Source organism: Gekko japonicus, unplaced genomic scaffold (assembly GCF_001447785.1).
Source record: "Gekko japonicus isolate JY-2015 unplaced genomic scaffold, Gekko_japonicus_V1.1 scaffold1, whole genome shotgun sequence".
Classification (NCBI taxonomy): domain Eukaryota; kingdom Metazoa; phylum Chordata; class Lepidosauria; order Squamata; family Gekkonidae; genus Gekko; species Gekko japonicus.
The window spans coordinates 779,629-797,340 of NW_015164181.1; the positions used below are offsets into that span (position 1 = coordinate 779,629).

At 47.6% G+C, this 17,712-nt stretch overlaps 1 protein-coding gene across 1 annotated transcript in view; it reads left to right on the top strand.

The window, feature by feature from the left end:
* Positions 1-17,712, top strand: part of P2RX1 (purinergic receptor P2X, ligand gated ion channel, 1) — a 38,805-nt gene that overhangs the window by 15,502 nt on the left and 5,591 nt on the right. Inside the window, exons 2-7 of the mRNA XM_015407975.1 lie at positions 5,317-5,464; positions 6,960-7,031; positions 8,790-8,859; positions 9,694-9,790; positions 12,349-12,429; positions 15,503-15,644. Of these exons, the coding sequence (XP_015263461.1) occupies positions 5,317-5,464; positions 6,960-7,031; positions 8,790-8,859; positions 9,694-9,790; positions 12,349-12,429; positions 15,503-15,644 (610 nt within the window). The remainder of the gene's footprint in view (positions 1-5,316; positions 5,465-6,959; positions 7,032-8,789; positions 8,860-9,693; positions 9,791-12,348; positions 12,430-15,502; positions 15,645-17,712) is intronic.

Sequence of the window (17,712 nt, forward strand, 5' to 3'; positions counted from 1 at the left end):
GCTTTTAAGTGTAAGATCCCTTGAGCCGGACTCTGAAGAAGCAGCATAGAAATATTTTCAATGCATAAATAGACTGGTAGGGCACAAGCTCATGTTGTATGATTTTTAAAACGTTTTCATTTTTTAAAAAAACATTTCTGGCCATTGCTTTAACATTTCAGTCCATGCTCCAAAAGACCATTTTTATTCCTCTTATTTTCACCTATTTTCTGTTTGTTTTTTAACCATTTAGGACAGTTAAATAGCATTTTTACACCATATTTCTATAATACGTTATTTTTACACTACGTTTCTGATTATTACCTGCCTTAACAGCCACATTTTCATCAAATATCCTTAATCGTTCAGGAAAATGGATAAACGCAGCTTCCTCATTCCGAGAAACCGTAAAATTGACTTCCAATTGAACCGAAGCTACCATAAAATTTGGTACTCTCCTTAATTATATGGCAAGGTTTGTTTTTTTGGTAAAAATGTCAAATATTCTGTTACTAATTCCAGTTAACTCAGAAAATACCATATGCGGCCTGAAAGATCCTTTCCGACAGGTCGGCTTTCTCTGGAATGAGGAGCGTTGTTTCCCCCCCTTGATAAACTATGTTTCTCTTGACTGTAGCAAATCCATTAAATCGCAAACCGAATGAGAGAAAATTCTGGCTCTGAAAGGCAGTAAAGAAAGCCAGGTCCATTGTTTTCAGGTCAGAGTCTAAGACGGTAAGGAATGGTCGGCCAGACTAAAAAAGGAGAGAAATCTGCTTTTCATCCCGATCGAAGAATGTAGGCTCTGAGCCCATCAACCCTGGCACATCAAGTGAATGCTTTCTATAACCATTCACAAACATTTCTCTAAGCCAGCACTGCCCCGGTATAAGTTAAGGGGTTAACGTGATACCATAAAAAGAAATTGTGCTGAATCAATTGGTTAAACAGCAACAGGGCAAACAAAATAGCTTTGGGAAAAGGGGCCCGGATTAACACCGGAGAGTGCAGCGCCATATGATATGCTTAAAAACCACAATTTTATCCCACCCTTCATCCAACTAATCATGCCCATTAATCCTTATGACAATCCTGTGATGTAGGTAAGTCAGAGACTAGCCCAAGATTACCCAGTGAGCTTAGACCGGCTGGTTGTCCCTGGCCCAAGGGATGTCCGCTTTTTCTGCCCTGGCCCCTGAAAAGTATGCATACGGAGAGTGATTTCAGCTAAGCATACCTTTATTTAGTCAGGAACAAAGACACCTTAACTGGCACGCAGGCCGGCTTATAGTCCCTCAGAGAAACCCACCACCAAGCACACCCCCACTCCCGATAGGCTATTTACAATGCCCAAGAGACCTATTGGCCTCTTGGCCTGGGACCTAGCCCTTTCATTGGGCCTGGCTAGGATCCTACTGGCCCATTGTCTTTTTGCATGAAGCTAGTGGTATTGGTGACTGGGCAAGTCCAGGCATGCCCGGCCCTGACAGGGCCTGATACACTACAGCCCCAGCCTGGTGGAACATGCTCTCGTCTGAGATCAGGGCCCTCCGGGACTCACTACTGTTCTGCAGGGCCTGTAAATTGGAGCTGATCTGCCAGGCCTTTGACTGAGGCAGTGGGCGTCCAATAAAAAACTGGCCTCCCCTGCTGAAGTTGAAGTTTACCACTCTACACGGCCCAGATTAAGATGGTCTCAGAGACCCAATGGTGCCAGCTTGGAAACTATGGCCAATTCTGCTGTTTTACCAAACCCACACTGGGACAGAAAAAGATGCGGCTCAAACCCACATCCAAATACCCTGTGCCTATGTACAGAGATAAATAGCATGCATCCTGTTTTTAATTTATGTTGTTTTAAACCGTTTTTAATTATTCCATAATATTGTATTTATGTGTTTTAGGATTTACTTGTGATCTGCCCTGTGCCCGCTTGTGAGGAGGGCAAAATACAATTTTAAATAAATATATAAAATTGACCCAAGGTCTCCATGATTCTAGTCAGACACTCTAACCATTGTACCACGTTACTCTGTCCCACCCCCTTTACTGAAGGCAGTTAATTCACATAGTGAGCTACCTCACATTAATCTTCCTGGCCTTTCTATTCTTTGATTTATTTCAAAAATAGTCATCCTGCCCTGGCTCTGAGAAGCTCAGGACACTGAGCTGTTCTCCCTAACTCCAGTTTGTCCTCACTGGAACCTTCTGAGGCATGTTAGGCTGAGGGAACAGGACTGGACCAAAGTCATCCAGCAAGTTTTATAACACAGCAGGAACTCGAACGAGAGCCTCACTGGCCACAATCCACCACTCTATCCCCTACACCATGATGGCTCTCAGTTAAGGGGGGAGCGCACCGTACAGAATTCCCTCCTATTTTGTATCTCTATAAAAATCCAGTGGGCTGTAGTAGTTAAAAAAAAACCATGGGAAGGAAAGTCTTCAGTTCAAAACCCCACTAAGCCATCAAACTCACTGGGGACTCTTGGGCTAATCACACTCTTTCTCCAACAACAGCAACAACAACAATAACTGTATGGCATTTTGTGTAGAATAGCCAGGAGATCCCAAGATTGTCTGGCAGCCAGAAGTTCTAGCTCTTTTAGCGTTATGCACCACTAGGGGGCGAGCTAGACTTGTTTTTAAGGCAAGAGACTTTCAGAGGTGGTTTGCCATTGCCTGCCTCTGCATCGCAGCCCTGGTATCCCTTGGAGGTCACCCTTCCAAATAATAGCCAAGGTTGACCCTGCTTAGCTTCTGAGATCTGATGGAATCAGGCCAGCCTAGGCTATCCAGGTCAGGGTCTTTGCTGACAATTCTTCACAGGGTTGTTCTGTAGATAAACTGGAGGACAGGCATTGCTATGTAGTAGTCTGAGTGCTGGCCTATGACTGGGGAAACCCGGTTTCAAATTATGAGGCTTGCTGGGCAACCATTATTCAGCCAAGGTGCTTTAAAAGGTTTTGTGAAACCATAAATGGAAGAAGGGAGAACTGTGTACTTTGCCCTGAGCTCTTTGGAGAAAGGGTGGAATAAAAATGACAGACAGCTCCTTGGTTGTTTGTAAAGGACTTACAAAAGGTCCATGAAAAATAAATAATATGATAGTAGAATCCTCGGCGTTATCCTCTCGGTCAACACTGAACCCACTTCCCCCAAATTTAATTTTCTTTCCTCCTTGCTCTGCCCTCTGTTCTTCTTGAAATCTCTTTATTTAATGATAAATATTTGAAGATTCCAAGGATATCCTCTCCCTTCTTTTCTATAGGATGAACACACCCAATTTCTTCTACCTTTTCCACTTCCGATTTTTAAATTTTTTTATTTTGTGTGGCTCTTCTCTGAATCCTTTTTGACCTCTCATCTTCCAGTTTCAGCAGCAGCCCCTAAAATTAGAGATCTACACGGACATTGGCTTTTTTCTGTTATAAATGTTCGTTATGTTAGTGAACAGGTGTGTTTGTCTTTGTTATTAGCTTTGTTTCATTTGGGGATGAGCCGATGTACATTAAGCCAGTTTCATTTAGTGATTAGCCAGTGTGGTGTAGTGGTTAAAGTGTCGGACTAGGGCTGGGGAGACCCACGTTTGAATTTCTACTTTGCCATGGACATTTGCTGGGTGACCTTGGGCCAGCCACATGCTCTCAGCCTAGCCTATCTCAGAGGGTTGTTGTGCGGAAAGAAGGGAGGGGAGGAAAACAGTGTAAGGCCCTTTGGGTCCCGATTGGGGGAAAGGAGAGGAGGAGGAGAGTTGAATTTATATCCCACCCTTCACTCGGAGTCTCAGAGTGGCTTACAGTCTCCTTCCCTTCCTCTCCTACCCTGTGAGGTAGGTGGGGCTGAGAGAGCTCTGAGAGAACTGCTCTTGGGAGAACTGTGACTGTCCCAAGATCACCCTGCTGGCTGCACATGGAAGAGTGGGGGAATCAGACCCAATTCTCCAGATTAGAGTCTGCCGCTCTTGACCAGTACACCAAATTGGCTCGGAAAAATGAAATAAATCAAATAATAAATTGTTTTTGTTTCTCTTTCGTGCCATACATAGTTGTTGCTTCAGCCTTCCTCATTTTTCCCCGCACTGTTGACGGTATTTTGTTTCTTTTACAGTATTATTTTGTTATTTATATGACATTTATAGGCATGTATCACTTTTATGCCCGTTTTATGGGAATACTATAATTGACCTGCCATAACAGAAAAGGTTCCTCTAAGGGGTCTCCAACATGGTGCCCACAAGCGTCATGGTGCCCACTGACACCTTTCCTGGTGCCCACCAGGTGCTTTTAGACAGGAGTCATTTTGTAGAAAAAGAGGTGCAGGATCTCATTAGCATAACTCATTGGCATAACTTATTTGCATATGCCACACCCCCTGGCATCACCGGAAGTGTGTCAGAAGGCAACACCCACCGCTCAGGCTCCACTGGACTGTTTTGGATTGCTAGCTATTGGGGGGGGGGGACGTGCAGATCTGTCCTCAGAGAGGAGGGAGAGCTTGTACCTGAATAAAACTTGGTCTTAAAGGTGCCACTGGACTGTTTTTTTTGGGGGGGGGCTCTGCAGCTTACCTGGCTGTTTCTTGCTCTGACTGAGGGCTGCTGGGAGCAGGGGGCGGGGCTTGTTGCATGTGCCCGCCCCCTGGGCTCTTTACTGCCAGAGCTCCGCTCCTGTGCGCTCCTGCAGGAAATGACCCCTGCTTTTAGAAGAGGGTGGGGCTGGGTGCGGCTCCTACCAGGCAAGACTTTTGACTGGCCATTGGACTGTGCAGATTAAAATAATGCTGCCACTACAGTGTTGGTTTTATACTCTTGCACTTGTATTTCTCAGCATATTTTTAAAATATTACTCCTCTTGCCCCATGCAATTGGGCTTCTTCTGTGCGTGGCTTCTTCTGCAGCCATTTTGTGGTCGCCCCCCCCCCCCCCGTGTCAGAATTCCAAAGGTGACCACAGGCTCCGAAAAGGCTGGGGAACCCCTACTGTTAAATCTACCTCTCTTCTTGAGAAAGGTCTTCGGTGAAGTCATGCTTGCACTGCAGCCATAAAACTGGCTTCATGCCAGTTTCACTGCCATGGCTTCCCCCTACAGGAATCCTGGGACCAAGCTGTTCTGAAACATCTGGATTGTCTCTGCTCCAAAGACTTTGCGATTCTCGGTAGACCCCACTGAAGTCCCTCCCCTCCCCAAACCCCACCCTCCTCAGGCTCCACTCCCCAAATCTTCAGGTATTTTCCAACCCATAGCTGGCAACCCTACTCCTCCGTGGTTCATAACTTCTTTTTTTGGATAGCTGTTGCAAATACCTAATTTTTTTCCCCCTTGTCTTTATCCTTAGGTGGGTTTTCCTCTATGAGAAAGGCTACCAGTCCCGGGACGGAGTCATCAGCTCTATCTCTGTGAAGCTCAAAGGGCTGGCTCTTACCAATGTCAGCGGTTTGGGCCCCCACATCTGGGATGGCACCGATTATGTTTTCCCACCTCAGGTAAGGAGCCTGAAGCTGTTACCAGCCGGGCTATTTTTGGGCAGGAACGCACAGGAACGGAGTTCCGGCTGGCTCCTGAGTTGGCCACGCCCAGCAGGAACTCATTAGCACAATAGGCCACACCCAACAGCAGAAACTCATTAGGATTGGCTACAGTAGGCGTGTGTGGCCTAACATGCAAAGGAGTCCCTGCTACAAAAAAAGGCCCTGGGTTTTGACAACAAACAAGGTAAACAGAATAAGAAGCAAAAGGTGGGTGTGTCTGGATGACCACACTTCTGGCAACATGGGGCTGCGGCCTAATATGCTAATGAGCTTTGGTGTAAGGGTGTGGCCTATTATGCTAATGAGTTCCTGCTGGGCTTTTTCTACAAAAAAAGCCTTGGTTACCAGCATGGACTTGTTTGGAATTCGGCATCCCAATCTACTAGAGGTTTAACGTGAACCCAAATTACCTTACCTGAAGCTCATCTTCCTCTGGACCCGGAGGTCCTCTTCAGCTGGGAGCAGTACATCTAGGCTTCATCTGCATCCAGCCTTTGCTCCACTGTCTCACCAAACCCACACTAGGACAGCATAGATTTGTCCCACCCCCTTTAAATTCATCTGAACCCAGTGGTCATCGCCACACCTGCAGCGGCGAGTGCTGCAAGCCATCGAGTGAAGTCATTTTTCCCATCCGTATGGAAAGCATGTGCAGGAATTGCACCCTATGGCCTAAATGCACTGCCTGGGATTAGAACTGGGATCTCCTGGGATTAGAACTGCTCTCCAGGCAACGGTTCCCCTGGAGAAAATGGCCACTTTGGAAGGTGGACTGTGTGGCACCAGACCCTGCTGAGCTCTCTCTCCCCGCCCCAAACCCCACCCTCCTCAGGCTCCACCCTCAGAATATCCAGGTCTCTCCCATCCCGGAGCTGACAACTCTACTGTGACCAGTGGCCACGATGAGGCAGTGTGTTGCGGTATCCTGCATGATTAAGCTGCAGTCACAATGTTCCCTCTAAGCTGTGGAGTCTTGTGAGCAAAAATTCTACTTTGTGAGCTACTGGCATTAAAGTTGTGAGCAGGTGATTTGGCTGCTGCATAGATTAGTTTGCTCTGGAGCCATCCCTTCCTGAGCTAAAACAAAAATATGTGAGCCAGAGGCTAAAAAACTGTGAGCTAGCTCACACTAACTCAGCTTAGAGGGAACAGTGGTCACAGACACTTAAATAACCCACTTTCAATGCACTCTCAATGCACTTCCCAACTGGATTTTACTGTGTGAACTGGGAAAAACCAGTTGGGAAGTGCATTGAAAGTGGATTGAAAGTGGATTGCTTAGTGTGTGTGACCGCGGCAGCCATCAACTAGTAGCAACAAAGTGTGCCAGAATAAGGGGACTTTTGGCACCAAGAGCTCAAAATGCCTCAGGTGAGTGCACCAAACGGAGGTGGCATCCTCACCGATGTGACCGAGTTGTTTCTGATGTTTGCTGTGTTTTTCTTTGCAGGGAGACAGCTCCTTTGTGGTAATGACCAATTTCATCATCACTCAAGGGCAGAAGCAGGGACGGTGCCCCGGGGTAATTTGTTCCTTTGGTTTTTCAGTATCTGTACTGAACATGAGTGAGCATGTAAGAAATGTAGCCATTCCATTGCATGTGTGATTCAGTATCAGAGTTCAAGAAATGTGACTCAGGGGCAGGGGGACAGATCAGAATTGTATGTCTGTGTGAGAGAGATTCTCCACTTTTCTGAGTAGCTGGTAGAAAACCCAAACTTTTTTTAAAAAACCTCTTCCAGAAGATATTTGACTCACTAAAGTCCCAAGAAACCCTGAGGTTATTTGCTCAAATTAAATTGTGTATTGATTTTTGGAAGATCGGTGAAACTGACGCAATAAGCAAATGCAAAATTCCCCAAAGATTGATACTGAGTATGAAACTACAAAATAAAGAGTCAGACCACTGGCCCAGTCTTAGAGCGGCTTATAAACTCCTTTCCCTTCCCCTCCCCACAACAGACACCCTGTGAGCAATGTTCCCTCTAAGCTGTGAAGTCTTGTGAGCAAAAATTCTACCTTGTGAGCGACTGGCATTAAATTGGTGAGCAAGCAATTTGGCTACTTGCATAAATTAGTTTGCTTTGGAGCCATCCTTCCTGAGCTAAGACAAAAATCTGTGAGGCGGAGGCTAAAAAACTGTGGGAACACTGCCTGTGAGGTAGGTGGGGCTGAGAGAGCTCTGACAGAAACTGCTCTTTTTGAAGAACAGCTCTGACAGAACTATGGCTTGCCCAAGGTCATCCAGCAGGTGCAAGTGGAGGAGTAGGGAATCAAACCTGGTTCTCCCTGATTAGAGTCCATGCACTTAACCATTACACCAAATTGGCTCTAACTCATTATTGTCTACTCTGACTGGCAGCAGCTCTCCAGGGGCCGGGGCAAAGGAACTCCTGAGATTGGAGCTGCCAGGGACTGAACCTGGGATGTCATCCATCCATCCATCCATCCATCCATCCATCCATCCATCCATCCATCCATCCATTTACATTTCAAAGCATTTGCTTTGCCACTGAATTACAATCCCTCCTCATTATGATAGATCAATTTAAGACACTCTACTTTTAACCCTGGTGAAACTGCATTATACAGAGTCAGACCCTTGGGCTATCACGGTCAGTATTGACCACTCTGACTGGCAGTGGCTCTCCAGGCCCTAAAGAACAGGGTCTCAGGCAGGGCTCTGAATCATACCAGACAGATATTCTTTTCCCCCCTGAGGGGCAAACCACTGCCCTCCACATTTTCTGTATATTTAATTAATTAATTATTGTATGGCATTGTGCGTAGACTAGCCAGGAGATCCTAAGATTGTCTGGCAGCCATAAACCCTAGCTCTTTAGTGTTATGCACCACTAGGTGGAGAGCTAGACTTATTCTTAAGGCAAGAGACTTTCATAGGTGGTTTGCCATTGCCTGCCTCTGTGTCATGACCCTAGTATTCCTTGGAGGTCGCCCTTCCAAATACTAGCCAAGGCCGACCCTGCTTAGCTTTCAAGATCTGATGGGATTGGGCTAGCCTGAACTATTCAGGTCATGGCATCTGTATAAGTATACCCTTTAACTATGGGTGAGGGCAAAATATATAGATTAACCTGGCACACTCCATTTTTCATGAAGTCACAATTGGGCTCTTCTCCTCCTCCTCCTCCTCCTCCTGCTCCAAAACTCTAATACAGAATCCTAACTGCCCTGACACTGGGGCTCCTGCAGGGGAAATTAGGTACTGAAGGAGATCTTACCGCAGTTGAATAGTCATCATGCTTTGTTCTCTTTCCAGAATCCCGACACGGGGAAATGTGTTGAAGACCGTAATTGTACTGAGGGGAAGTACCCTCGTGGAGGTCAAGGTGAGAAAGACAGTGCACAAAAGAGAGGCAGCGCGACATCATTTAACATGTTCAGGGAGGGACCGTGGCTTAGTGGCAGAGCACCTGTTTGACACACAAAAGGCCCGAGGTTCAATCTCCAGTTAAAACAATAGGTATCAAGGTGATGTGAGAGATATCTGCCCTGAGAACCTGAAGAACCCCACCTGTCTGAGTAGACAGTAGTGACCTTGATGGATCCAGAGGTCTGATTCAGTATAAGGGCAGTTTTAAGTGTGTCCATGTAAACACTTACAAGAATGTAAGAAGAACCCAGCTGAATCTCAGACAGAGGTTCTATCAAATCCACCATCTTGTTTGCCACAATGGCCATCCAGATACCTTCTAAGAAAGCCCATGTGCAGGGCGCAGGGGAAACAGCATTTAGCAGACAGAGGTAGACTGCCTCTGAATCTGGAGGTTCCCTTTTTGTGCTACAATGTATAAACAATGGAGAACTACTAAATAATTCCACGTTGTGTCCGGATGTTTGATAACAACGTTTCAAAATCCATCCTTCATAAGGGTGTTCCATTGTTTATACATTGTAGCGCATACCAGTTCTCCATTGTTTACATTTGGTACTTTTTCATTGTAGCTGCTTTGTATACATCATTCTCTAGGACATGTCCTTCAGCTTTTTGGCAAGTTGTAATTGTTGAGTCTGTTAACTCCACTTGTTTTTCTCACCTGAAGGCTGGCCACCCTAGAGCAACCGGGTGTGCACTGATCTTCTGGAGACTTTGCATAGGACCTCCTGACCTCTTGGAAGAACTTCTCTTCCTAACCTGTCTCTCTGCTGTTTTCTTTCTTCAGGTATCATGACTGGGAAGTGTGTGAACTTTGACAGCACAAATAAGACCTGTGAAATCTTTGGCTGGTGCCCAGTAGAGATTGACGACATTGTTCCTAAGTAAGGAATGGGGGGGGCTACCCACTTTCTTATCCTAATGACATGAATTGTTGCTTGGGGGGGCAGTCTTTGCAACGTCAGTTGTCTGAGGTGGGAGGTAATGGAGAACGATAATGGGAGTGTGTGTCTTGAACTCTGGGCTCTGGCAACATAGTTTGGTGGGGACAAAGAGAGAGGGCATTTTCAGTGGCAGCTCCACGGTTATGGAATAACCTCCCCAGGGAGGTGCACCTGTCCCCCTCACTTTTGATCTGTAGGCAGCAGCTGAAGACTGTTTTATTTAGGGCTGCATAGCTACCTTGGACTTCCTTGGTAGCCTTCAGGGCTCCCTCTATGCTGAGTTATGTGTGAGCTAGCTCACAATTTTTTAGCCTCCGGCTCACACATTTTTGTCTTGGCTCAGGAAGGACGGCTCCAGAGCAAACTAATTTATGCACTAGCCAACTTTAATGCCAGTAGCTCACAGAGTAGAATTTTTGCTCACAAGACTCCACAGCTTAGAGGGAGCATTGGTGGTCTCCCATCCAAACACTAACCAGGACCAACCCTGCTTAGCTTCTGCAATCTGACGAGATTGGGCAAAACCAGTCCTATCCAAATCAGGGTGCTACATGCCTGGGAACAGGGGTCATTTTGTAGAAAAAGAGGTGCAGGAGCTCATTAGCATAACTCATTAGCAAAGCTTATTTGCATATGCCACACCCTCTGACAGGCTCCACTGCCTCCACTGCCTGCCTGTTTTGGATTGCTAACTATTGTGGGTGGGGGAACATGTAGATCTGTCCTTGCAGAGGAGGGAGAGCTTGTACCTGAATAAAACTTGGTCTTAAAGGTGCCACTGGACTGTTTTGGACTTTTGGGGGGGGGCTCTGCAACTTACCTGGCTGCTTCTTGCTCTGACTGAGGGCTGCTGGGAGCAGGGGGTGGAACTTGTTGCATGTGCCCGCCCCCTGCCTGGCCTCTTTACTGCCGCAGCTCCGCTCCTGTGCGCTGCTGCAGGAAATGACCCCTGCCTGGGAAACAAGTTCCCTCACACCTGACGCATGGCTATCTGAGTCAGGTCAGGAGAACCCTGCTCAGCAGGTATACTTATGGCTTCCCTTTTTAGAATATTATGGTAATACAACAGGGAGAACTCGTCCTTGGTTTGTCTTTCTCTTCTAGATGGCAGTGACCCCCACTTAATGTATTTGGTGTGGTAAAGGGTAGAAACAAATTGGAGCTTTTATCAATACAATAGCAGCATAAAATCTTGGTGTGTGTGTTTTTTTAACCATGAACGATCAATGTGCAAGAAGTACTGAAATACTGAAAACCAGAAATAAAGGAGGGGGGGATGAAAGTGGACAGAATTAATAATTCGTGGGAAGTGTATTGACCTAGTTAAGACTGTCTTCACTGTGAAAACTACCCACTAGACTCCTCACATCTCCCTCCTAATTATTAGGCATCTTGGAACATTCCTAGCCTACATTTACTGATTCTGTAATCCCCTAATTTTGTTCTTTCCCTTTGAGAAGGGGAATTTTGACCACACTATCCTTCTTGAATTCTAGATGAAGAGTGAATATTGGCATCTGCTGTTCAGGGTTTTTTTCTTTCTTCCTAACTTGGAATTCTCTGGCTGAACAATCCTTTGTTATTCTGATGAATGAGAATGTCAGCTGATGTTTCCTCAATGGGTGTTAGTTGTTGGGAGAGAATCCCTTGAAGAGTGGAGGTAGTTGGTGCAATTCACACGTCGAACAATATGGCTACCCATTGGGAATAGCACTGAATGTGTAACCATGACAGGCATAAAGAAGTCAACTGCACTTGGATTTTAAAAAATCAGACAGGTAGAGCTGGGACTCCTTGAATGTAATCCGACCTCAAAAGAATCTGTCTGCCTGCCTGTCTGTCTATCCACACACACTCATACAAAAACATACCTAATTTTGCAATGTTTTATCAATGCACACACAAAGATGCCTTTGAACTCAAAGCTAGCAGGAAGTCCTACGCTGGAATTAATTTTAGAAATCATCCAAGTTAACCCCCATTTGTGGTGAATGGAATACCTCATAGAGAGAGATTCTGGAACAAACAACACCTTAGAGACCAGACCAATGAGAGTTCCGGGGTTTAAGGTTTTGAGAGTCAAGCTCCCTCCATCAGACACAGAAGGGAGTTTTGGGTCTCAGAAGCTCTTGTTGGTCTCAAAAGTGCTACTGGACCAAACACAGCTACCTTCTGAAACTCTCTTGATGGAATAAGAAAGGAACCCAACAGGGGAAAGCTGCTCAGCTCAAACACAACTGTGTTCCCAATTTTGACTGCATAGAAGTTGGGGGAGGTATAGCAGACACCAGGGATTTTAACCTTTTGTTGTTGTTCAGTCGCAGGCGGAGCTGGCAGGGAGCGGCCCTGTTTTGCAAGGCTTTGGGGGGTGGGGGGGTTTAGGGAGCTATTCCGTTTTTGGCTTTTTAAAAAAAATTGGGTAAGCGTCTCTCCGTTCCCCTGCCTGCCCAATTTCATGTTCGTTGCATCTATGAAGCATCCATTCTTTTGTCTTCCAGCCCACCTCTGCTCCTCGAAGCAGAAAACTTCACCATATTTATCAAGAACAGTATTACTTTCCCCAGGTTTAAAGTCTCCAGGTAAGCCATCAAGCAAAGCTGTCGATCAAAGGCACCATTGCTGAACATTATTATTAATCATTGTGCATGTCCTTCTCCTTAGCATCCAGCTTTTCACACCCCGTTCTCCCCAGTGGTGGAGGCAGACTTTAGTGGGCCGTTTTCCAAGGGACAAAGCCTTGTTGTCTTTACAACAGTTTATTTACAGATTGGATGTAGGTTGGCCAGCCCTTTACTGGGACACAGAAGCGAGCACACAAGGAGGCTGCGTGGCTCTTAATGGGGTGTTTGGTTAATATAGCAGAGTTTTGCCCAGTCGGAGAAGCGTGATACTGAGTGCAGTAAATAAACCTCTCCAAGCCTTTTTTTTTGTAGAAAAAGCCCAGCAGGAACTCATTAGCATAATAGGCCACACCCAACATCAGAAATCCATTAGCATATTAGGCCATACCCATGACAGCTCCTTGGGGGCTAACACTCTTCTACCTGCTTGGTACACTGAAACCAAGCCTCAAAATTAGGAAAAAGGACTGTATGGATAAACTTATACATAATAATAATTTTAAAAAGAAAAGAAAAAGGACTGTATGCGGCAAACGTCCCACAGCTAAACGGGACCCCAAGCTCAGTCTTTTCTCAAATCAGAGGTCTCAGTCAGCCAGCCTTGAGAAGCAAGGCATTGCAGTGATCAGTTAATGGGGAAGCACAGCAGAGGCATCTAGTGGCGAAATTCAGAATTGCAAGAGAAGACATTTTTGATGCAAAATCTATGCGTTCAAATACTGCAACAGCAGGGCTTTTGGAGAGGGAAGGGAGGGGAGGGGTGAACTCGGAAGCCAGCCGGAACTCCGTTCCTGTGTGTTCCTGCCCAAAAATAGTCCTGAACCTCCCAAGGAGTATATTACAAAAAAGGTAAAGTTACATTTATTCAGGCAGATCCAGTTCACATCCAGGTTGCAGTCGAAAGGAGAGAGAGAAGCCTAATCTAAAGAGTACTTCCCCTATCACAAATGGCCAGCTTGTCCAGCATCATATCATGTGTGTGTGGGGAGGAGGAGGAGGAGGAGGAGGAGGAGGAGAAGAGTTGGTTTTTATACCCCACTTTCCTTAAGGCATCTCAAAGCAGCTTACAATCACCTTCCCTTGCCCTCCCCACAACAGACACCCTGTGAGGTAGGTGGGGCTGAGAGAGTCCTGAAAGGACTGTGACTGGCCCAAGGTCACCCAGCTGGCATCATGTGGAGGAGTGGGGAATCAAACCCAGTTCTCCACATTAGAGTATGCTGCTCTGACCCACCACCCCACACTGGCTCTCAAGAGTAATTTTTTATACCCCACTTTTCTCTCCCCTAAGGAGTCTCAAAGCAACTTACAATCACTTTCCCTTACTCTCTCCACAATAGACACCCTATGAGGTAGGTGGAGCTGAGAGAGTTCTGAGAGAGCTGTGACTGGCCCACGGTCACCTGGCAGGCTTCGTGCGGAGGAGTGGGGAATCAAACCCGGTTCTCCAGATTAGAGTCCGCCAGTCTTTAACCACTACACCATGCTGGCTCTCTTGAAAGCTTACACCCTGTAGGCATTGTCTCTACTGGAAAGACCTGCAGAGTCATGTGTCTCCATGGAAGGCCATGTGAGAAGAGGGAGAGGACAAAGGGAGAGAGAGAGGAGGGGTCAGAGAGGGAAGCTCCCAGGTTAAGTCAAAAAGAAGCATTCTATTCAAGGAGGTAATGCTTATACACTCTTCGAGTGACGCTTAGCCTGGTATGTTTAGCCTGGGAAAGAGAAGGCTTAGAGGGGACATGATTGCAGTACTGTGTCCAGTTTTGGGCACCACATTTTAGGAAGAATGTTGACAAGCTCGAGCGTGTCCAGAAGAGGGGAACCAGGATGGTGAGAGGGTTGGAATCCATGTCTTATGAGGAAAGGCTGAAAGAGTTGGGCATGTTTAGCCTGGGAAAGAGAAGGCTTAGAGGGGACATGATTGCAGTCTTCAAGTATCTGAAGGGCTGTCATGTAGAAGATGGAGCGGATCTATTCTCTCTTGCTCCGGATTGTAAGACTAGATCTAATGGGTGGAAATTACAAGGGAGTCGTTACCGGCTAAATATCAGGAGAAACATCCTAACTGTAAGAGTGGTTGAGCGGTGGAACAGACGGCCTCGGGAGGTGGTGGGTGCTCCTTTGCTGGACGTTTTCAAGCGGAGGCTGGACGGCCGTCTTTCGGGTATGTTGTAGGGCTATCTTTCGGCTATGCTCCTGCAGAGTGCAGGGGGTTGGACCAGATGACCTGCAAGGTCCCTTCCAACTCTAACATTCTGTGATTCTATGATTCTGTGCCATGCCCGAGTGTGTCCAGAAGAGGGCAACCAAGATGGTGAGAGGGCTGGAATCCATGTCTTATGAGGGAAGGCTGAAAGAGTTGGGTATGTTTAGCCTGGGAAAGAGAAGGCTTAGAGGGGACATGATTGCAGTCTTCAAGTATCTGAAGGGCTGTCATGTAGAAGATGGAGCGGATCTATTCTCTCTTGCTCCGGATTGTAAGACTAGATCTAATGGGTGGAAATTACAAGGGAGTCGTTACCGGCTAAATATCAGGAGAAACATCCTAACTGTAAGAGTGGTTGAGCGGTGGAACAGACGGCCTCGGGAGGTGGCGGGTGCTCCTTTGCTGGACGTTTTCAAGCGGAGGCTGGACGGCCATCTTTCGGGTATGTTGTAGGGCTGTCTTCCGGCTGTGCTCCTGCATAGTGCAGGGGTTCGGACCGGATGACCTGCAAGGTCCCTTCCAACTCTAACATTCTGTGATTCTGTGATTCTGTGCCATGCCCCCCTGCCATTGTCCAGATATGCCGAGTCGATCACTCCAACACCCAAATCAGAATCATTTCTGGATGGAAAATCCAACTGTCTTGGCTATTTAGCTGCTTACCATGCACACCTTCTGCCAGGCAAAACTAGTTCCTACCATCCTATGGCCAGGCCTCTTTCTCTTTGGAGTAAAGGTGGGGTAAAAAACGAGATTGTTAGGAGGGTTGTGATGTGTCTGGAGTCTATTCTTACGTCCCACACTTGGGCTCTTTATGTCTGACAGACGCAACCTTGTGGAGAGAGTCACCAAGCACTACCTCAAGAGCTGCACCTACCACAAAGTCCGAGATCCGTTGTGCCCCGTGTTCGAACTGGGATATATCGTGGAGGAGTCCGGACAGAAGTTTTCTACTTTGGCTCAGAAGGTGAGTGCTTCTTCGACTGATGTGGTCGTCAGGGCAGCATCCGTGAAGAATAGGACTGAGTCAAATCAAGTCCTTGTCTTTCAGGAATACTCTCAGCAGTGTTGAAAAACAGCTGTCTCCATCGACAATATTTCAGCCATGACTGCAAAATGCTTACCTATTCATTTGCCAGATGTTAAGGGCATTGAGTGTGCTGCTTCAGGGGATCCCAGAAGCATCTGGCCAGACGTTGTTGAAAACAGGCCGCTGGAGCAGATGAACCAATCAACATGTCACAAAGCCCTTGAGTTTCTCTGGGGGATGACCTGAGGTCTTTGCATCAGTCATTCGATGGGAGTTTTGTGCCTCTGAGGCTTATGAGCAGGGGTCATTTCGAGGGGGAACAAGCCGGAACGGCGTTCCGGGAGTTGGTGCCAGTGCCTTTCTGTACCCCGGCCCCCTCTCATTTTCCTCGAAGAAGCATATTTGTGGTGGGTTGCAGCAGCACCAGAGGGGGAAGCCTCCCCGGGCCCGGACTCAGCAGCCGGTGCTGGAGAAGGCACCACCTGTGGCAAGCAACCCACCCTCCCTCGCTGTGCTGCTGCCCAGCCGCTGGTGGTGCCCGCGAGTCAGGCTTGCTGAAGCTGCTCAGCTCCCCATGCGCATCTTGGTCAGGCGAGGGTCTGCCTGGCTCGGGCTTCCAGGGCCGAGAAGCACTGCTCAGCACATGCTGAGCACGTGGCCCTCCCCCACCCCCTTCCGGATCTCTGGCTCAAAAGCAGCTGCCTCTCCCCGTGCGCCAGCCAGACATCCCCAGGGCAGCCTCTAGCTGCCAGTTTGACTCTCCCAGGCCAACGCCCAGGGGGAGCCCCCGCTCTGCTCCCGGATTGCTGGGGGGGGAGCAGGGGAGCGATGGCGTGGGAGGCGAGCTCAAGCCTCTGCCTCTGGGAGGGTGGCTCGGGCTCAGCCGGTCCCGCCGAATGCAACCGTGTGCCTTGCAGGTGGCGTGATTCCCCCGTGTTGGTCCACATTGACCACTGACCCCAGACAAGCCAACAGCATTGACCTTCCCGCGAAAGCAAGGCAGGGCTGGTGTTCAACGCCGTGAGTACAGAATAGGAGGAGAAGGGGGCACGGGGGGAAGGCGGGGGCATTTCCTGTGCTGGTCCTTCCAGGCTGCTCCACTTCTCTGAATTATGCGCCGGGTAATTGCAGTTCAGAACAAAACTGCACCGTCAGGCCTGCAAGAGGAAGTGGAGGGCCTCCCGCGCGCTCTCCGTGACAAACTCTAGGCCGCTGCTTCGGTGCTGTGCACGAACCGTAAACCACAATAATCCTTCCAGCCTGACGAGTCCGTGGGGCCAGAGACGGAAAGAGAGATGAGCAGATGATGCAGAAATGCATTGCCTTTGGGTGCCCCCCCGCCCGGTGTAAGCCTGTTTTCTTACCCAATGTGCTTTGTTTCCTGTGACTGAGGCATTAATTTCAGATTTGCACTTATTCTCTTGTGCGGTATTTAGGACCATTTTTTAAAAAAGGTATTGTGTCTAAACACCTTTAGGCATGACCCAGCCAAAGATAAGCACATGACTGGTTTCAGAGGAAGTTAAGCAAGGGCTTGTCTCTGCCGCTGAAATCGATGGGATGTAAAGGTGCTTGGTGGTAGGAGAAAGTGCCGTCAAGTTGCAGCAAACTTGTGGTGACCCCTCATGGGGTTTCCAAGGCAAGAGATGTTCAGAGGTGGTTTGCCATTGCCTGCCTTTGTGTAGTGATTAACTATATATATATACTAGGGAAAAGGCCCATTGTGGAAATAAATACAACAGCCTCTAGAAAGACGCTCTGGGCGGGTGCCCCGGCCTTGGACACTCAGTGTCAATTTGCTGTGGCGACCTCAGCAGGGTATAATGACACTGAGTCCACCATTTTCTCCAGAGGAACTGATCTCTGCTACCTAAAGAACAGTTGTAATTTTGAGTGATCTCCAGCCCTCACCTGGAGATTAGTAATTATGGTTCCCCAGAAGGGAATGGTTGGTCTGGAGGGTGGAGTCTATGGCTTTGTACCTGTCCGAGGTCCCACGCCTCCT